At 42.7% G+C, this 21,601-nt stretch overlaps 3 protein-coding genes and 1 long non-coding RNA gene across 4 annotated transcripts; 1 reads left to right on the forward strand and 3 right to left on the reverse strand.

Moving 5' to 3' along the window:
* Positions 1–78: 78 nt before the first annotated feature.
* Positions 79–3,797, reverse strand: LOC114851044 (E3 ubiquitin-protein ligase TRIM39-like). The gene is made up of 8 exons (XM_029142572.3): positions 3,681–3,797; positions 2,316–2,897; positions 2,127–2,222; positions 1,744–1,977; positions 1,504–1,651; positions 1,308–1,334; positions 1,073–1,218; positions 79–980 (listed from the first exon to the last, which is right to left on the reverse strand). Exons 2-8 carry the CDS (start codon positions 2,892–2,894, stop codon positions 561–563), a joined length of 1,650 nt encoding a protein of 549 aa, XP_028998405.2. The 5' UTR covers positions 2,895–2,897; positions 3,681–3,797; the 3' UTR covers positions 79–560.
* A 1,697-nt stretch (positions 3,798–5,494) lies between these two features.
* LOC114851062 (E3 ubiquitin-protein ligase TRIM39-like) lies at positions 5,495–8,457 on the forward strand. Its single transcript, XM_029142602.3, has 7 exons — positions 5,495–6,285; positions 6,379–6,474; positions 6,624–6,857; positions 6,950–7,097; positions 7,267–7,293; positions 7,383–7,528; positions 7,621–8,457. Exons 1-7 carry the CDS (start codon positions 5,707–5,709, stop codon positions 8,038–8,040), a joined length of 1,650 nt encoding a protein of 549 aa, XP_028998435.1. The 5' UTR covers positions 5,495–5,706; the 3' UTR covers positions 8,041–8,457.
* Positions 8,458–8,719: 262 nt separating this feature from the next.
* Positions 8,720–18,578, reverse strand: LOC114866809 (uncharacterized). Its single transcript, XM_055502402.1, has 10 exons — positions 18,571–18,578; positions 16,999–17,095; positions 16,772–16,788; positions 16,132–16,214; positions 14,901–15,139; positions 14,629–14,685; positions 14,356–14,527; positions 10,003–10,092; positions 9,112–9,904; positions 8,720–8,994 (listed from the first exon to the last, which is right to left on the reverse strand). Exons 1-9 carry the CDS (start codon positions 18,576–18,578, stop codon positions 9,813–9,815), a joined length of 855 nt encoding a protein of 284 aa, XP_055358377.1. The 3' UTR covers positions 8,720–8,994; positions 9,112–9,812.
* Positions 18,579–19,373: 795 nt separating this feature from the next.
* On the reverse strand, positions 19,374–21,413 carry LOC129603852 (uncharacterized). Its single transcript, XR_008694085.1, has 4 exons — positions 21,044–21,413; positions 20,554–20,665; positions 20,371–20,479; positions 19,374–19,855 (listed from the first exon to the last, which is right to left on the reverse strand). It is a non-coding gene; the product is annotated as an uncharacterized LOC129603852 (long non-coding RNA).
* Positions 21,414–21,601: the final 188 nt, after the last annotated feature.

The raw sequence follows: 21,601 nt of genomic DNA on the forward strand, positions 1-21,601 counted from the left end.
TGAGCCTCAAGGCAGATGGAGCCCTGAGGTCTTCAGGACTGCAGGTGGACAAACCACATGCACACGCTACAGTATAAAGATTGTTGTGTTTTATTGTGACATACACAAACCCAGCTCTCTGCATTTGACCCATGTCTCCACTGGGGGAGCAGAGGGCAGCCACACAGCTAGTGTGAAGTGTCTTGCTCAAGGACACACCTGGTGGGATCAACTGGGTTGGACCTTCTGCTTCCCAGACGATGCTCTACCCACTGAGCCACCAGGCCGATCAGGTTGGGAAATGCAATAAAGGATAATGAATATAATTACCCAACATTGCAAAGATTATTTTCAAATCTACTACAATCAAGATTATTCTATCTCATGCTTTATTTCCACTTTTATTACAACACAACTTTAGTATTAGTTTGAAATAAAGACCATCTGTTTATAGGATAATTGTGGCAGACAAACAATTTTCTTCTTACTCATATTTGGAGAAAGATGCATACTTTTCTACACACCACAGTGTTGAGTAGCATAAACAAACAAGAAAAACAGATTCTGAATGCTTGTGATGATCATATTGTTATATCATCATCCTCGCCCGCACTAATAGAGCGAATGATGAGGGGAGATTTGTTGCTGCCGCCGTCACTGATTTCTGGGTTGAAGAAGGGAAACATGGCCTCAGTGAACTGAAACTGTGTGAAGGAATAGATGAGTGACTTGGCCTCAGGGTCATAAAAAGACACCGTCCCGTCTTCGCAGTCCAAGAAAATCCCGACAGCTCGCGGCTTCTGGGTGAGACTCAGCAGCTCTGCGTGTCCTGCACAGGCCCGGTACTCGTCCCCCCTCCTCAGACAAACAGCCCAGTAGCCTTCCTCTGGGCACAGGGTCACCAAACCTTTCCGGCTGACCGAGCCTGCAGCTACACCCAGGTCCCACGCCGTCTTGTCTCCCACATCCACCTCCCAGTAGCGCCTCCCTGTGGTGAAACCCTACACAGCAAGAGAGCTTTATGCTGCAGAGCTCATAAGAAACAGACCGACAAAACATTTCTGTGTGGATAAACTGAGACATGTTTATTCACCGTTGTGCCGAGGACACATGGTGCCGTGTCAAACCGCTCTGGTGCGTCCTCCAGGTTCTGCTCAACATCTCCATCCCAGACCTGCTTTCCGTCCTGTGACAGAACCAGCCAGGGGTTGGCTGTTCTGGGATCCAGACGAACATCAGCTGGTAGAAGAACACAGCTGATATCAGACATTAGCTCAGTTACCTCCTTCTATTAGGACATTATTCTTCTTATAATACTCCAACTGTACCTGAATATTGCTGCACTTTGTCATGCTCTGCAAATTATATATAACATATAAGGGAAATTAAGACAGAAATTTATGTAGTTGTATTTAAATATATATCTACAGTATAATGATAATTATAACAGTTTTATTTGACATGAACGGAAAACAACTTTGTTGCAGAATTAGCTACAAAGGCACCTGAAAAGAGAAACTATACCTTGAGCTAGGAGCTTTTTCAAAGCCAGTTGAAGCTGTTCTTCAACGTTGGCCACCGCCTGCCTCACGGTCCCCAAACATGTGTCTGAGTAGACGGGGGAGTGGGAGGAGGCCTTGGCAAGATGAGGAAAACTCAGAGCTGGAAACCTCTGACAGACAGAGAAATAGGATGGAAGAGAATAAAAGAATGCTTCTCCTATTCTAGGCTGGTGCTCGTGATGCATGTAAGCCAGCTCCTGACCTGCAGAAAGTGAAAGTGGTCCTCAGTGAGAGAAACCTGCTCCATCTCCTTTCGCTTCCTCTTCAGCTCTGATATGTCCAGCTGCAGCTCTGTGATCAGCCTCTGTGCCCTCTGCTCCGCTGCCGCCTGTTTCCTCTGGATCACCGCCATCAGCTCAGCCTGACTTCTCTCCATGGACTGGAACAAAAGCGTGAAGATCTCTGTGCTTTCCTCAGTGTCTCTCCTTGCAGTTTCCTGATGATGTGAAAATAAGTCCCAACAACCTGGGTGAATACATGTACATTTACTTTTCAGGCTGAATAATGACAAATTCATCATTAACACCATTAATTACCCTGTCTCATTAATTACCATTAACACATTTAACTATTGGATCATCTCACTTTGCTTATTTCTAGGCAGCGTCGGATCTCCTCCACTTTCTGAAGTCTTTCCTTGATCATCTGTTCAACATCATCCTGAATCCTCTTCATCTCAGCCTGAGAATTAAAAAAGGAAAGTGAAACTAGTCCAGAGGCTTCCACAAAATTACACATTATTCCATAATGATGATGTGGAGTTGACGAACGTACCTTCTTCTGCTGACACTCTCGCTCCACAGGCACAGTGTCGTGGGAGCGGTGGTCGCTCTCTGTGCACAGCACACACACGCACCTCTGGTCGCTCCTGCAGAACAGCTCCAGCAGTCGCTGATGCCTCCTACACATCCTGTTCTCCAGCATGGCGACGGGTTCAGTCAGCCGGTGGAGCTTCAAGCTCGCCACTCTCAGGTGAGGCTCCAGGTGACTGTCGCAGTATGAGGTCAGACACACGAGGCAGGACTTCAGGGCCGGCGTTCGCTTCCCAGTGCAAACATCACAACAGACTGTACTGTTCTGCCTGTTAGCTCGGATTTGCTCTGACATTTCCTTGGCAAAAGAATTCTCACAAAGGTCTGGGCGGCTATCAAAGATGGTCTGACACCTGGGGCAGCACATGGCAGCGCTGCTGTCCCAGTGTGATGTGATGCAGGTGAAGCAGAAGCTGTGTCCACAGGGGACGGAGACGGGTTCAGAGAAAACATCCTGGCAGATGCTGCACTGAAACTGCATCTCTGACAACAGACTGCTGGGGGAAGCCATGACCTCAGACCTCAGAGGGCAGATCAGCATTACCTAATTATGAACAGGAAATGCATCATCAAAGAGCAATGCTGTATTATCAGCACACCTCAAAAGGCCAAACACACCTGAGCAACAGCTCTAAACTGACCACTGGCCAAAGTCCATCTGCTGGGTCACATTACTCAGATTCCCCATGCACTGAACCAATAAAGTTTATGACTGCCATGATAAACTGACAATGTCAGCTCATGTACGCACGTGGCTGAAAATCACATACTCTATGAGGTGTGTTGGAAAACTAAACTCTAAGTGCACATTACTGAAAATAAAAACACATTAGGCTCTGGGGGACAGGGCTTAATGAGTTAATATGTTACCGGACACATAACCTTTCAGCAGATGCCTCAAACTAAACATGCAGTAAAATTAACTAATGCATTGGTAGTGAAGCTGAAAGTGTAGTTTCACTTCACAGGTTTTAATAAAGGTTTAACAGAATGCACAGTAGCTCATACAGAGGAGAACAGATGCAACAGATGTTTGGCGTTTATAATTATTTCCATGTTATTATATTACAGTTACATGTTACATCTGTCATGTAGCTCACCGTACAAAAGTTAAGTTAACATTCACTGCACAGAGAGTTGCTTGTTTTGACATCAATGCTTAACATGCTGTAACAGTGTAATGATTACTAGAGCTTGGCCTCAAACACCCTATACTTAAAACAATGCATTCAAAGCTTTCCATTGTACACTTAATACAATATAGGATGAAGATTGAGAGATTAAAAACCCTGAAACACGTGCATCTACTATATCGTTGTTCTCTTACCTCATTAATCAATGTGACACAACTTCTAAGGAAGCTGCTGTTGTTCAGGAGAAGACAAAGTCCTGACTGTTCTCTGGTACCACTCCCTCTGTTCAGCCTGTTCCACGGTGGGAGGAGCAACATCAGAAGCTTCACTGGCTTGTTCTGATTTATTTCATTGTGTTTGATAGCATAGAATGTTTTTTACATTATATTTTGTGGTGGCTGGAAAAAATATACTATACACTTTTATATAAATTTATTTTATGTATTAAAATGTAATTTTACCTGTCATCATCCATATGCGTAAATAAATCATTTTATTGAAAATTATATCTCTAGGTATATGTTCATAATTCAACTTTTATTTGTTTACAATAACATTGTGGTGGTAATTTCCCATAAAAAGGCAGATGAGAGAGTTGTCCTTTTGTGCGATTTATTGAAATAATAAAGTAAGAAATAAAAATAATGGGGAAAGCAAATCAAAAGCATGGATGTTGATCGTGCGCATCAACAAACAAAAAATCAGCTGGAGAGATCAGTGCACACACCACGAAGGTGTGATGCAAAGAGCCCACGATCCTCAAGTTGCTCCTGCCTTTTAACCCCTTTCTCTGGCTCTGGTGGAACGTCTCTCTGCACCAATAGAATTGTTTGTGCCACCTTATCTCGCTGTGAGTGAGAATGTTTACGTTCTCACTTCTGCATCGTCATGTCTTGTTATCCAAAGGAAGGAACTCGAGCTTCCAAGAAAGCTGCTTACAGCAGGTCAATCTCCCTTTCCCTTGGCGTCCACTTGTCTCCTTAAGGGATGTGCGCTTTACATTTTACCATTACTATCTGTTTTTTCTGAGATATTTGTCAATATTAATATTACTAATACTACTAATGCATATTGTACTTAACAACATTTGATGAAGGTGTTTACCTTAGAGGTGCAGAGGGGTAGACACAGAAGTTAATGTAATTGGCTTGATTACTGAAGTCTTGGAAACAGAAGCGAAATAAGGAAGGGGCCGTGATCCAGAGAAATGGGCATGTTCAGTGAATGAGAGATGGAGGCTCAGAAAGCCCAGGTATTTTAACAGAGAACAGCTGGGAGATCCAGCCCAGGGATCCTAAAACACATGATCATCTGGGACAATCTGATATAATGTTAAACCATACAGTCATCGGTTCATTTATAAAGCTTCTCCCAGTCCTCCGAGTGAAGAACTATATTTATTTGTATATTTTTTGCAAACTAGAACTATTAACACTGAGAGACACATTTTGTTTCTCAAACAATGGAGTTTATTACAAATTTATTGAAATGTAACATGAATCCCAGAGTGAGGAGAAAACGTGAAAATGACTCATTTCTCCCAGCTTTTACTCTGGTTCTAATCAAACTGTTAGAACGTACACGGACCAAGACGAGAACAACGATATAGTAGATGCAAGTGTTTCAGGGTTTTTAATCTCTCAATCTTCATCCTATATTGTATTAAGTGTACAATGGAAAGCTTTGAATGCATTTTTTTAAATATAGGGTGTTTGAGGTCAAGCTCTAGTGATCATGTTAAGCATTAATGTTAAAACAAGCAACTCTCTGTGCAGTGAATGTTAACTTAACTTTGGTACGGTGAGCTACATTACAGATGTAACATGTAACTCTAATATAATAACATAGAAATAATTATGAACGCCAAACATCTGTTGCATCTGTTCTCCTCTGTATGAGCTACTGTGCATTCTGTTAAACCTTCATTAAATCCTGTAAAGTGAAACCACACTTTCAGCTTTAGAGTTTAGTTTTCCAACACACCTCATACAGTATGTGATTTTCAGCCACGTGCGTACATGAGCTGACATTGTCAGTTTATCATGGCAGTCATAAACTTTATTGGTTCAGTGCATGGGGAATCTGAGTAATGTGACCCAGCAGATGGACTTTGGCCAGTGGTCAGTTTAGAGCTGTTACTCAGGTGTGTCTGGCCTTTTGAGGTGTGCTGATAATACAGCATTGCTCTTTGATGATGCATTTCCTGTTCATAATTAGGTAATGCTGATCTGCTCTCTGAGGTCTGAGGTCATGGCTTCCCCCAGCAGTCTGTTGTCAGAGATGCAGTTTCAGTGCAGCATCTGCCAGGATGTTTTCTCTGAACCCGTCTCCGTCCCCTGTGGACACAGCTTCTGCTTCACCTGCATCACATCACACTGGGACAGCAGCGCTGCCATGTGCTGCCCCAGGTGTCAGACCATCTTTGATAGCCGCCCAGACCTTTGTGAGAATTCTTTTGCCAAGGAAATGTCAGAGCAAATCCGGGCAAACAGGCAGAACAGTACAGTCTGTTGTGATGTTTGCACTGGGAAGCGAACGCCGGCCCTGAAGTCCTGCCTCGTGTGTCTGACCTCATACTGCGACAGTCACCTGGAGCCTCACCTGAGAGTGGCGAGTTTGAAGCTCCACCGGCTGACTGAACCCGTCGCCATGCTGGAGAACAGGATGTGTAGGAGGCATCAGCGACTGCTGGAGCTGTTCTGCAGGAGCGACCAGAGGTGCGTGTGTGTGCTGTGCACAGAGAGCGACCACCGCTCCCACGACACTGTGCCTGTGGAGCGAGAGTGTCAGCAGAAGAAGGTACGTTCCTCAACTCCACATCATCATTATGTAATAGTGTGTAATTTTGTGGAAGCCTCTGGACTAGTTTCACTTTCCTTTTTTAATTCTCAGGCTGAGATGAAGAGAATTCAGGATGATGTTGAACAGATGATCAAGGAAAGACTTCAGAAATTGGAGGAGATCCGACGCTGCCTAGAAATAAGCAAAGTGAGATGATCCAATAGTTAAATGTGTTAATGGTAATTAATGAGACAGGGTAATTAATGGTGTTAATGATGAATTTGTCATTATTCAGCCTGAAAAGTAAATGTACATGTTTTCACCCAGATTGTTGGGACTTATTTTCACATAATCAGGAAACTGCAAGGAGGGACACTGAGGAAAGCACAGAGATCTTCACGCTTTTGTTCCAGTCCATGGAGAGAAGTCAGGCTGAGCTGATGGCGGTGATCCAGAGGAAACAGGCGGCAGCGGAGCAGAGGGCACAGAGGCTGATCACAGAGCTGCAGCTGGACATATCAGAGCTGAAGAGGAAGCGAAAGGAGATGGAGCAGGTTTCTCTCACTGAGGACCACTTTCACTTTCTGCAGGTCAGGAGCTGGCTTACATGCATCACAAGCACCAGCCTAGAATAGGAGAAGCATTCTTTTATTCTCTTCCATCCTATTTCTCTGTCTGTCAGAGGTTTCCAGCTCTGAGTTTTCCTCATCTTGCCAAGGCCTCCTCCCACTCCCCCGTCTACTCTGACACATGTTTGGGGACCGTGAGGCAGGCGGTGGCCAACGTTGAAGAACAGCTTCAACTGGCTTTAAAAAAGCTCCTAGCTCAAGGTATAGTTTCTCTTTTCAGGTGCCTTTGTAGCTAATTCTGCAACAAAGTTGTTTTCCGTTCATGTCAAATAAAACTGTTATAATTATCATTATACTGTAGATATATATTTAAATACAACTACATAAATTTCTGTCTTAATTTCCCTTATATGTTATATATAATTTGCAGAGCATGACAAAGTGCAGCAATATTCAGGTACAGTTGGAGTATTATAAGAAGAATAATGTCCTAATAGAAGGAGGTAACTGAGCTAATGTCTGATATCAGCTGTGTTCTTCTACCAGCGGATGTTCGTCTGCATCCCAGAACAGCCAACCCCTGGCTGGTTCTGTCACAGGACGGAAAGCAGGTCTGGGATGGAGATGTTGAGCAGAACCTGGAGGACGCACCAGAGCGGTTTGACACGGCACCATGTGTCCTCGGCACAACGGTGAATAAACATGTCTCAGTTCATCCACACAGAAATGTTTTGTCGGTCTGTTTCTTATGAGCTCTGCAGCATAAAGCTCTCTTGCTGTGTAGGGTTTCTCCACAGGGAGGCGCTACTGGGAGGTGGATGTGGGAGACAAGACGGCGTGGGACCTGGGTGTAGCTGCAGGCTCGGTCAGCCGGAAAGGTTTGGTGACCCTGTGCCCAGAGGAAGGCTACTGGGCTGTTTGTCTGAGGAGGGGGAACGAGTACCGGGCCTGTGCAGGACACGCAGAGCTGCTGAGTCTCACCCAGAAGCCGCGAGCTGTCGGGATTTTCTTGGACTGCCAAGACGGGACGGTGTCTTTTTATGACCCTGAGGCCAAGTCACTCATCTATTCCTTCACACAGTTTCAGTTCACTGAGGCCATGTTTCCCTTCTTCAACCCAGAAATCAGTGACGGCGGCAGCAACAAATCTCCCCTCATCATTCGCTCTATTAGTGCGGGCGAGGATGATGATATAACAATATGATCATCACAAGCATTCAGAATCTGTTTTTCTTGTTTGTTTATGCTACTCAACACTGTGGTGTGTAGAAAAGTATGCATCTTTCTCCAAATATGAGTAAGAAGAAAATTGTTTGTCTGCCACAATTATCCTATAAACAGATGGTCTTTATTTCAAACTAATACTAAAGTTATGTTGTAATAAAAGTGGAAATAAAGCATGAGATAGAATAATCTTGATTGTAGTAGATTTAAAAATAATCTTTGCAATTTTTGCTAATTATATTCCTTATCCTTTATTGCATTTCCTAAGGTCCAACCCAGTTGATCCCACCAGGTGTGTCCTTGAGCAAGACACTTCACACTAGCTGTGTGGCTGCCCTCTGCTTCCCCAGTGGAGACATGGGTCAAATGCAGAGAACTATGTTTGTGTATGTCACAATAAAACACAACATTCTTTGTACTGTACCGTGTGCATGTGGTTTGTCCACCTGCAGTCCTGAAGACCTCAGGGCTCCATCTGCCTTGAGGCTCATCCTATCTGTTAATCTGATTAGCAACCATGAGACTGTAAATCCAACACATGGTCTGCAGTCAGTCTTGCTCTTGTGTAATAAATTATTACTATTATTTGAATAACAGATAGAATAGATAGTTATATAGAATACAAGATTTATCAAGATTTATTAAAGGGACAAGCACTATACAGCAGATTAAAGTTTAATGATGATGGTAGGAAATAAATATATGGTCGAAGAAGCATCATGTCATGAAGACCAAAGATGACACTGCATCACATCACAACATGTCTGTGAATAAAGCTCATGACCAAAGTCTCTTTCTCCCGTCGGCAGATCCTCAGCACGTGTTTCGGTTTCCCAGGGAGCACCTGGAGGACCTGTGCCTGCGGCTGCAGGAGGAGAACGGTGTCCTAAGACAACACACGCGTACACAGGAGCAGAGGCTCCGCAGCTACCACCTGTAACGTGTAACATGCAACACATGCACATAAAGACTGTCAGGGACCACATTAAAGCTCCATGACAGCTGGGAAACTCGTATCGGCTTAACTGAAGAGATGCACAAGGATCCTTACGCTGATGCAACTTCGACAGACTCCTCCTGGGTCCAGTGGTGCAAAGGAGAGGGACATGGAGGACACCATCCAGGAGCTGGAGGCCCATGTGGCTTCACTGGAGAGCCAGAAAGGGGTCCTACAAAACAAGCTCAGCCTGGCCAAGCAGCACATTATGGACCTGGGGGGGCGCATGCAGCACCGCTACAGTAAAGGTGTGTGGTGTAAAGCACGCAGTCACATGAAGGCGGACAGGAAGAGCTTCTCTCTTTTAAATCTGTGGATTTCAGGTAAAACTATGGAGCTGGAGGCTGGAGTTAGGAGAGCAGCTCAAACGGCCCCCCCTCGCTACGAGCCCACTCTGGAGGACCCCAGGGGAGAGATGGAGAGATTGTAAGTGTTTATTGTGCAATGCATTAAATGTGCTGAAACTCTTCCAACATCCCATCATTCTTTCTTTCCCATCCAGCAGGTCCAGTATAGCGGAGCAGGTGAGGATGGCAGAGCTGGAGCTGAGCGCGCAGGCCCTCAGAGACACGCTGAAGGAGAAAGAGCAGCAGGGTCCCTGGAGTGGACGTTAGTGATGAGATTGTGACCTTCTGCACCTACAGCCTCCTGGACTTTGAGGTCCACTCCACCCCCCTGGTGTCCGGCGACCAGCCCAACTTCGGCTTCACGTCCCGCTATGCTCTGACAGCCCATGATCTGGGCAGGCTAGGGGGTCAGGGGTCAAGGGTCAGAGTGGAGCTCCACCAGGCGTTAGGAGGGGTCAGGTTTGTGACGCATGGAAGTGGGCAGATGTCTCTCATTGGCGCTGTAGAGAGGAGAGGGGAGCGAATCAGTGGCTGTGTCACTATTACAGGTAGGTACAGTGGGATGCATCATCCAAGCTTTTAAAACACACCATCTCACTTGCTCTGTCTGTCTGCCTGTCTGTGTCTCTCCAAGGCTCTGAGGGTGGAATAGTTGGTGTTGTGGATTTCTGGGTGCGTCTGTTCCCTCCTGCAGAGCCCATGGACGCCGTTACTAAGAGACCAGCTGACAGGAGAACAGCAGCAGACAGGAGCCTCGTGCCGGCCTTCTATGGCTGGCAGGAAGGCCATGAGGTACAGTAGCGTGCTGTGAGTCACTCTAAGCCTTTCTAAACACTGCGGTTTGTGACAATGCCTACTTAACTGCTGCAGTTACATGACTACGGTGGAGGGATCCCAAATGAGTTGGTGGTGACGTTGGAGCGCTGCGTGGGCCTGAATACGCGCTGGCCTGGACTCCTGCCTGATGCCTACCTGACATTCAGGTTCTACGACCTGCCCCCTCACGTCTCTCAAACCGTGCAGTGCAGCGCTGACCCGGTGTTCAACGATACCACCAGCTACCCCCTGGCAGTGTCAACACATGTGTTGCACTATTTGAGGTATGAGTGTTACATCTAGTCTCCTAAATTGATAAGTATTGTCATACAGTATATGTCTTTCAGCAACCATCCATTCTCCTGAATCTCTGTTCCTGCTAAATATTCAAAGAAATGTTTTCTGCTAATTGTGTCTAGGTCTAGTAGTCTGTGGGTTTATGTGTTTGATGACAGCAATGATCAAGTACCACCCACCTATCTGGCCAAGACCCCCATCCCACTGCGAGCCTTGGCTGTAGGCAGAGACATCAGAGGTAAGACAGGGAGAGTAGCTGGTTGCACTGCTCATCTTAAACCCTCAGTGAAGCAGCAGACAATAGAATCACAGGAGTTGGTTTTAACACATCTGACGTGTGTCGCTCAGCTATTATCAGAACAGCACTTGAATTTGTACTTTTACTTCCTTCAGTTCGGTTCTGCTTAGTTTTGCTCTGACTGAAAATGTGAACAAACAGCATTCAAAAGATTCTCTCATAAACAAAAAAGATTTCAGGGGGAATTTCCCCTCAGGGAAACAGGGAAAACTCTCTTCTTAATGAGGGGAAAAACTAATCATGTGTTACAAGTTGCTCATTTCAATTATACCTGTCTCATGTTCCCATCAGGTGCTTGGTTGTTATGCAGAAGCTTCAGGCACTTTTGTTTCTTCAACGTGAATTTCCTGCTGTGAGTCTTTGCTCTACAGTGTGACTAAACTAAAGGGGTGTTTCATTGTGACAGAACCTAAAACATATATAAATCTAGTTAACATGTTGAACCTGGCCCAGTATAAACAAATGTGTTATGTTACGTGTTATCGCCAATAGTGTTCCTCAGCTTTAACCTTTGACCTTTGGCCTTTTAGTTTTACCATATACTCTTTAGCATTAGTTTGGGTATTTATAGGTGAACTCCAAGAAGCTTCAGACACTCTAAGCATTCTGTTGCTGTGTACTTCTCTTCTAGTGAGAACAAAAAAAAAATCCACTGAGGAGAAGTGAGAAGTGAGAATGTTGACAGTTGTGGTATAGTGGGTTGCATTGTGGTATTTTAATTGGCTACCATAAAGAAATTCTGTTAAGATTAAGACACAATATATACTCTGGGTTTGTTCCTTCTCCTTCAGCTCCATATGCACGTAGGTGGATGTGCACTTCAGTCTGTTCTGCTCTTATTTGTTTATATTTAAATACTGCATGTACTAAATATGTAAATATACGCCGCTGCTTCCCTATATAATATATATTCAGCCTCGTCCTCTCTATAAAGCAGCAATAGCTTGTTCAGCAAAGTGTTGCTGGCTGCATCAGATTGCATGTTTTTGGTTGATTCATTATTAAGTCATACCATGAATAAGGGCAGTAACACTGCAGCACACTGGTCCACGTGTATTTAATGGCAGGAGAAAGCAGAGATGCCTCTCTGCTTTCAGCTGATCTCCAGAGATGCACACATTGGTTGTTGGGCTACACAACTGTGTCACAGCTTCCAGCGGGGATTTATGTCAGTCCATCAACTATACATCATACAGTACACACATGGGATAAAACACTGCACTGTAAATACACATAGCCTTAGTCTTTTTTTTCTAGTGGTAAATGATTTAGTATCTACAGTTTAATGGAAATTACTTTGGGCAGACAGTGTCTTAAGGAAGGCGTAATCAGAGCTGCCTTTGTTTTGGTTAGTCTGCATTCAGAGAAACAGTGCTCATGATCATGTGTGCTTTTTTGCAATAGTAACTTGAATTTTCAATTTATCTGGTTTACTTTTGGTACAATTTGTTGTCACAATGTCCAGGCCTCATACTGGATGCCATAAACAATCTACAGTAGGTTAAAGATTATAATATTTCTTGACCAAGAGCAGCTCCATGGAGTGAAGGTTTCTATAAAGACATTACTAAATGAAGCAAAGCAAAACGCACCACAGAGACGGTTAAGCGTATACGTGCAGTATGTTCTCTACTGGCAGGAACTTTAGCTGAAGATTGTCTAAGGGTTTTTTAGTAGACAAATCCTGAAGCATCCCTAAGCTTTGTGAATGATTGGGCTTCATTCTGCTGAAGAAGGTCAAGAGTTCGCCTGCACAAGAGGCCTCATTTTAAATGAATGTAGGAGCAAGTCATACAAAAAACCCAGCTGTAGCCCCACAACAGACACAGGGGAAAACTAGACGCACGACCAAAGAGGAAGTACTGTAGTAGGAGAGCATCAGAATGGATGAATACGCAGTCACAGTTCAATGCTCAAATGTTCAACACATTGCATTGAAACGTGACAGAAATAGAACCCAGAATTGCCCCTTGGCAATATCTGCATACCTTTCCAACAGTGCACACAGGTAAAGAATTATGGCAGTAAATGAGTCTTTCAGTTCCTGATTCCTAAATCAAGCCATTGTCTTACAAAAGCTTGACACGAGGTATTTGTGCATTCAAGCAGCAGAGACTTAATCTAAACAAAATCTTAAGCAGGAGAAAAACTAATCATGTGTCACAAGTTGCTCATTTTAATTATACCTGTCTCATGTTTCCATCAGTTGCTTGGCTGTTATGCAGAAGCTTCAGGCACTTTTGTTTCTTCAACGTGAATTTCCTGCTGTGAGTCTTTGCTCTACAGTGTGACTAAACTAAAGGGTTGTTCCATTGTGACAGAACCTAAAACATATATAAATCTAGTTAACATGTTGAACCTGGCCCAGTATAAACAAATGTGTTATGTTACGTGTTATTGCCAATAGTGTTCCTCAGATTTAACCTTTGACCTTGTTTTATGGCCTTTTAGTTTTACCATATACTCTTTAGCATTAGTTTGGGTATTTATAGGTGAACTCCAAGAAGCTTCAGACACTCTAAGCATTCTGTTGCTGTGTACTTCTCTTCTAGTAAGAACAAAATCAAATCTACTGAAGACAAAGTGAGAATGTTGACAGTTGTGGTATAGTGGGTTGCATTGTGGTATTTTAAGTGTCTACCATAAAGACATTCTGTTGAGATTAAAACACAATATAAACTCTGATTTTGTTCCTTCTCCTTCAGCTCCATATGCATTTGGGTGGATGTGCACCTCCACCCACTCTATGTAACGGTTCGGCCTCGGAAGGCAAAGGTCTGCGGTTCGATCCCTGCCTCAGGATCAGGTGTGCCCATGAGCGAGTCACTTTACTCAAGCTCCCTGAGCGCCGTTGAGTCTGGCAGCTCACTGCTCCCTGTGGGGATGGGTCAAATGCAGAGAACCTGCGGCCTGGTAGCTCAGTTGGTAGCGCGTCAACCTCAGTAGGCAAAAGGTCTGCGGTTCAATCCCCCGCCTCGACATCAGGTGTGTCCCTGAGCAAGACACTATGCGCTAGCTCCCCGAGCTGCCGCTGATGCGGCAGATCACTGCTCCCCCAAGGGGGATGGGTCAAATGCAGAGAACAAATTTAATAAGGGTTAATTTCCTCTTCATTCTTCTTAGTCTGTCCTGCTCTTATTTGCATGAGTGCCTGCTGAGGTGTGTTAGGCCAACTAAGGAGGCTAACAAAAAGCAGAAAACAAAATGTTCTGCTTCTGCAAACGTAAATAAACACAGTTTTTGACATGTATGCTTTTGTCCTGGTGGCAGCTAGTGGTCAGTCAGATATGATATTATATCAATGTGAAATAAATACTGTATGTACTAAATATGTAAATATACACCGCTGCTTCCCTATATAATATATATTCAGCCTCATCCTGTCCATATTACTATCCATATTACTGGGTCCTAGTATGGAGACTTAGACACGCTGGGAGGGCACAAAGAACCACAGTACTCTACAGGGAGGACAGAGGACAACTCAATCAGATCACATCAAATCTCATCAACTAACACCGTTTCCACCATCAGTCCCACCTGTTGGGCAAAAGAGGAAGACGGGTGGTTCCCCCAGGAACCGATAGATCTCATTGGTTACTGTGACCTGAGCGTGGGCGAATGAGGAGAAGGCCTCGCTGTCGGCCTGACACATGGAATGATCAATGTCGTCAAACAGTATGGCAAACGCCTGACAACCCAGGTCTGATACCTAGAAAGAGAGAGACGTCACATAATGATGGAAAAATGAAGCAGAGGGTTAGCTCAGTATTATGTGCTTTGTTGTAGCATGGGGTTTTAGAGGTTAAATACCTGTCTGAGCTTGCGCTTGAGCAATGTCAGGTCACAGGAAGAAGAGAAGACGATGTCCTGACCAGGGGAGAGGGCGTAAACAAACCTCAGGCCTCTTGACTGAGCCTCCCCTATAAGAGTATGCAACACTCCCCGGCCAAACGACAGGTAATGAATATAGGTCAAACCGTGGTCTGTTCATAATTCACCTCCCCGAGGTACAGTAGGGATAAAAAAAAAAAACAACATTATCTTAGGTGGTGGAGGTGTGCGATCAAATCGTTCGCTCTCACCTTCCACCACGCCACAAAGAAACTGCGTCTCCCCCTCCATCCTCTCCTCCGTCCCGCTGCCTCCCTCCGCTTCCAGTCAGGACCTGACAAACGGGGGAAGCAGAGATGCTCTCCCCGTTTCTCCGCGATCTGCCTCCACCTCCTTCTCTTCGTCTTCTTTCTGTATCGCTGGAGCTCTCGTGCTGAGTTCAGGTGCTCAGCGGAAGCTGCATCTTCCCAGCATCCACCTTGTAACAACACTGTAATGACGACATTCTCATAATACGCGTTCTGATTTTTACAATGGCTGTAGTGACCGGTTTAATATAATTTTTTAATCTAGCGAAATATAAATGCAATTAGAATTAAACAAAGTTCAGAAAGAAAGCTATAAAATATGTTGTGTATAACTCACTCACAGCAAGAACATTTTTATTTGCTCCAACATTTTCTGTTGGTATTATGGAGAAGAAATGATTAAAAAATATAGGAAATTAACTGTAAAACTCTAACATAGATATTCAACAGTAAGTGCAGCAGGGTAAGTTTCATATAAGATTTTGTTTTTCATCCAGCTCATCAGCTTAGAACTGTCATCAAAGTTGTACATGAATGTACAAACTCTTTAAATGTGAAACCAATTTATATAATAAAATGTTCATAGGGACAGATAAATAAAACCATTCAATGCCCACATGTACATCTAGAAAAATTCTATTGAGCCACACAGTATAATTACATCCACACTCACGTAACTTCCTCTGCCAAGGGTTTAAATAATTTATAGTCATAGATCATATACCTTATATAGCATCATAAGTCATACAGTCGTGTCACAATGAACAGACAGAAACACAAGCGATCTACATGTATAAAAGAAAAAAAAGGTTGTTAACTTCAGCCAAATAACAAGCTGGATGCTGACCTGTGACCCCTATGATGTCATATGTGCTTCTGCAAAAGCTTTTTCCACCAGGGAATTGGAAATACACACTTTGAGACTGTCACAGTCCCAGGTTCTGTTCATTTTTAGTTCCTGTTTTATTTTGTAAACTTCCAGTTTTCTGTTCTGTCAGGTCCTATGCTAAAGTTACATCCGCTCATTAGTCTCAGCCGCTGTCAATTAAGCAATTTGGTCTTCCTGTATTTAGTCACCAGCATTCACACCAGTCCTTTGCCAGATTGTGAGTTCTCGTACCTCGTTCCAGCGTTTCTTTGTTTGCTTACTGTTTACTAAATCCCTTTTACTTACCTGTACGTCTCCTGAGCTGTGCATGTGGGTCTGTCACTTTAGACCGCAGAGCTACGTGACAGAGACGGGCAGTGTTGAGTGGTCTACAGAGATTTTAGGGGCAAAGGTACAGACAAAGAGTATCCGATGAGGATTTAGGTCATGAAAAGTTACTCACACCTTACTGAAACATTGAAGTCCTATATTATTTAGCATGAAAAGCATTATAAGCAGTCTCCTTTAAAATTACACACTTTGAAACCCCTCATGAATTTAGTTGTTGACCATATAATAAGTGTTTGGAGATAGTGTAGAAAGTAGACACACACAGTATAATGAGTTCATGAGGTGAAAATAACCTTTGAACGTCACCTGTTGGACGCTTGGGCAAAGAGGGTGAGGCTTTTTTAAATGGCAAATTTGACAGCTTAAGGTAGACGGGAACATGAATATTTGTAACCCAGCACATTCCTAGAACAGGAATGGCTGAGCAGGAGCAACTGTCAGGATAGTGAAGGGGGAACAAAGTGTGGAGACAATGAGAGTGATTATTTTCTCTCTCCTACTCTCAGATCATCTTGTTCAGTTTCTGCCTTGAAGCTACTTCTTTGTCAGCTAACATCTTTGAATCAAAGGTATTCAACTGAGAGTTTTCTATTGCCTTTCAAACGTCATCGTCTGGATAGGATAAGTAAAGCAAAACGGTGAAGGTGAAAGTCAACAGTGGTGACGCTGTATGCAGAGGAAGGGTCACCCCCCCCATCAAGATAAGACAAGGCAAGATAAAAGTCACACAATTTACAACAGTGAGTATAGTTGAGGTAAGTAAGTGGGTAAAACTGGTCCAGTATAAATCTCGTTTTTTTCTCTGTCTCTTATCCCACCCACCTCCTGCACTGTGTCTAGAGCAGAGCCCAGGACAGAGCTGGGCTTCTTGATGACCTTGTCCAGCTTCTTCTTGTCCCTCTCAGTGATGCTGGTGCCACTACAAAGGCAAAGAGGGTCTTACAGCCTTTTTTATCTTGTGGAGTGACCAATCCAAAAGACTGCAGTCTCCTCAGGAGGAACTGTAGACTCTGCTCTGACCCTTTTTGTACAGTGCATCAGTGTTATGAGTCCATTTAATTTTATTGATGTAATGCAGACCCAAGTGTATGGGGTGCCAAATGTAAAAGGAGCACCTATAACTAGTTTTCTCACATTTAACTAAATGACACAACATGTTTTCTCACATTTAGTTAAATGTGAAAAGTCTAAATGTAAATGTTAAATGTAAATGTTAAATGTAAATGTTAAATGTAAATGTAAATGTAAATGTTAAATGTAAATGTTAAATGTTAAATGTAAATGTTAAATGTTCGCCTAGTGTGAACTGAATATTCATGAATGGGCAAGTAGACTCTATCCCTACCCTCAAACAGCGCTGGTCTAAGATCAGAGACGCGAACTCAATCACCTCAAACCCCGCCCACATCTGATCTGGAAACTTTTGTTTTTAGCCTGGACGTAACTTCGGCTAGCTAGTATAGTTAGCCAACTAATTCTCCACCGGCGCCACAGAAATATTCTTTTTAAACCTACTTGACTCCTCATTAATGGTGTTTACGACAGAACGGCAGTTTGAAGCGGAGCCTCAGCCCGCACACCTGCCGTTACAGCCCGTTCAATCTCCCCCAACGGGAGGGAGTCGGAGCTGGCGGCCATGATGGCTTCGACTTCACGTTTGTCTCCAGTATTTTCGTGCACCGATCCAGAGTCAGATGTGGGCGGAGCTATGCGTACTGTTTGACGTGTTTGAGTCCGCGTCACTGATCTAGGGTAATAGGGGGTGGAGTCTACTTAAATATTCAGTTCGATCATTTAACATTTACATTTAACATTTAGATTTAACATTTACATTTAACGTTTAGATTTAACATTTAGATTTAACATTTAAATTTAACATTTAACATTTAGATTTAACATTTACATTTATATTTAACATTTACATTCATATTTAACATTTACATTTAGACTTTTGCACATTCAACTAAATGTGAGAAAAAATGTTGTGTCATTTAGTTAAATGTGATTACTTAAAGTAGTTAACAGTTTAATTAGAAGCTAACGTTAGTTTGGTCTAATGGTTTCTTTGTGTTTTGTTATTTTTGTTTATTGTCAGTGTTAGTGTTTTTAAGGGCCAATCAGACTTTTAGCTGTGGAACAAAATAAAAATTATAATTTTTAATAAACAAACAAAAATAGATTTTTGTCTTATTTGTGATCCTCAGACCTCCCTGGTCTTCACCAAGATGGAAACGAACCCTCTTCTATTCGAGATTCAAAAACCTACCAGAGGGAAATTGCTTCACCTGCTTTGATTACAGAAACAAAAGGAAGAGCTGATAATATAATCTAATAAAAAAAACTGGTTATAATGGCTAGTTTTACAACTGATTCTAGTGAATGTGTGTGATGTACAGCGTCATTTCTCCTTCACACAGCAATCGCTGGAGCTGCTCCCTAGATCAGACTGTGTGTCCTGCAGTGGGTTTAAGTGATAGATGTCGGCTTTGCCAGGACCCTTCTGTCACCCACCTCCTGTTTTGCATCCAGAGCACAGCCCAGGACAGAGCTGACCTCTGAACCACTACAGTACTGTATGTTCCTATTTTGTCGGTCTATATACCTGTTTCCAGTAAAATTGTTTTCTGCAACCAAATGCAGGGTGATTTGGCATAAACACAGTTCTAAATTGTTTTTTTTTAATTTAATGCCAGATAGGTATGTCAAAGCACACATTTTACAGTTTATATGCCATAACAGCAGCTGCTTTAACTGGTATATTAAACCGTTACTATGATGTTATACTGTAAGTAAATATTACAAAGAGGAATATCCATGCTGTGTTTGTTTGTATTTTGTGAACTCGATCTAAGGCATTATGCTATTACAGAGTGATACTTGAGTTATGGCAGTATGTATGGCAGAGGAAATTCAACCCAGATTAAGATCAGACCAGCTCCGAGAAAAAAGTTACTGCAACTCAGCTTTCCAGTTTGTTCCGTGTTGTCACATGAACACATAAGATATAGTAAAATTGATATAGCCTAGAGTTTGCTGTGCAGTAATTCAACTTGAAATGAATGTTAATAGAAGATCATAAATTTGAGGGCTATTCATAAAAGATTTTCATTGGATGCAAGCCTCGATATTCTGTCAACATATTTTAACATTAAATTTTCGGATGCCCAAACCAAAACTGAAAGAAGGACAAAGTGGGACGGAGTCTACTCTTTAATAAAATGAGGAAAGAACCATCTTATCAGGACTTTGCGGACTTGAACAGCTGTTTGGCTACCGAACAAGGTAGTTGGCACTTAGACAAGTTTTTTGACATTGTAAATGCGTGAGTTCATTTAATTATAGTTATGTTTCCCTCTCCTCTTTTATTATGATGGAAAGTTAAACATAACTTCCACATCATTTGTACTATCAGTTTCATAATATTAGAATAATATTGGATAATAGTAATATTCTTGTTTAATAAGGTGTAATCCTTCTGGAGCAAGACCAACTCTGTCAAGAAGTCAAGATGAAACACAAAAACATCCTACGAAAGATTTGATTACACAATTATATCTATGTATTAAACATGTTTTAATGTATTTCTTCTGTAGCTAATAGAAAGAAGGCAGAGACTCGTCAGATAGGTGGGGGTCCACCACCACCTCCCCTGATCCCATCTGATGAGCTGGCTCTGTCCCTAAATCAGAATCAGTATAAGAAAAGCTTTATTGCCAGGTCCTGTAGAGCGCACTTTACAAAACGAGGAATTTGACTTGGTGTTGGCAGGTGATGCATCTCAGCATAAAAAAGTACAAAAAGTATAACATACAACATGACATGGTAACTTGGATAGTGCAATTAAGGATAAATTAAAATGAAGTCATGAACATGACTATATACAGTGAAGTGAATGCGCAAGTGATCTGGGATGGTGAATAAAGGGCAACTGATGGTTAATGGCATTCCTGGGGGCACTTTATTCCACACTACTCTACCTCCCACGAAATGAATAACTGTTTACCACAGTAGTACTCTGACTTTATTTCACATTGATCTTATGGGTTGCGTTGTTTTGCAGTCACTGATCGACGAATTGTATTATTGGACCCTTCAGAAAGAACACAGTTAAGATGTAGGATGAAGATGAAGAGACCACTTCTGCTGCAACAGAATTGGACAGTGCTGTTAGATCCACAGAGGTCTGATACATACCATGCGTGGTGAACCTGGACCCTACCCTGAACCAGGCTAGGGTTCAGGGTAGGGTCATTAAATAGGGTAGACATGGGTTCCCTCTGTCCCCCAGCAAGTAGCCATTGTCCTGTAACGATTAACATTTGTAAAACAACAATACAGTAAAAACAAGTACTTGTGAAAATGAAAATTACAACATACCCCGTTGAAACGTGTGGCATAGTGATGACTCCCTGACGATTTTCGAGTCATGTACTGACCCTGGCCATTTCGTTTCCATATTCGTGATTAGATGGGTGGCATCACATATTGCCTACAGTAGTTAGTGGAAACAGTAATGAGTGTAATGGAATACCTGCACACTGATACTGTGAAATGGCTTCCTATTAAAATAGTCTCCCTCATTGACTAAAGGAGCTTTAATAGGAATGTAGATGCGATCAATACACCCAATCACGTTTGGAAACCCTGTAATGGAAAGTAATAAAGTAATACAAAAAGTGTGTTTGTGCAGTACATCCGAGGTGTACGTATTAAAATTTGTGTCATAGATTATCATAGAAAGAACAAACCTGCCACTAATAACACGCAGAGGTCATATAACACGCAGAGGTTTGAGGTCAGGGAACTGTAGAAAAGTCTGCAGGAACCCCTTCAGTGCCACACATATGGTACAAATGGCTTTACATACCGTTGCCTTTCCCACATGCTCTGCATTGCCCAAATTATACAAAAAATGTCCAAAAAATATGACGCAAAAAAATAAGAGCTATTGCCAGAATGATTTCTGTGGTTAGCACAGACCTGTGGTTTGTTATGTTTGAAATTAAAGGTTTCAAAAGGTTTGTTAAATACATTAAGAATTCTTTAGAAAAGTGATAACGCTCCTTCAAATAATCATCAGGATGTGAAAACACATCAATACTGTACGTGGCCTTATGAGCCTTTCACGGCGGGAGAATCCTTGTATAAGCTACGCCTCCGCGTCCACAGGCTCATCATCAAACGGGCATGGCCTTCTCAATAACCTGTGAAACGAACTTAACCTGAAACATACTGTAACTTGCTCAGGTCCCTTCTCTTTCTGTAATGTTTAAATGTTGTTGTGTTTCCTGTTAATGTTGTGGTGTTTCCTGTTAATGTCGTTGTGTTTCCTGTTAATGTTGTTGTGTTTCCTGTTAATGTTGTTGTGTTTCCTGTTAATGTCAACGTGTTTTGTCTTTGTGTTTGTTTGTGACTTGCATTTCAG

The sequence above is a fragment of the Betta splendens genome, chromosome 2 (genome assembly GCF_900634795.4).
Source record: "Betta splendens chromosome 2, fBetSpl5.4, whole genome shotgun sequence".
NCBI classification, from domain to species: domain Eukaryota; kingdom Metazoa; phylum Chordata; class Actinopteri; order Anabantiformes; family Osphronemidae; genus Betta; species Betta splendens.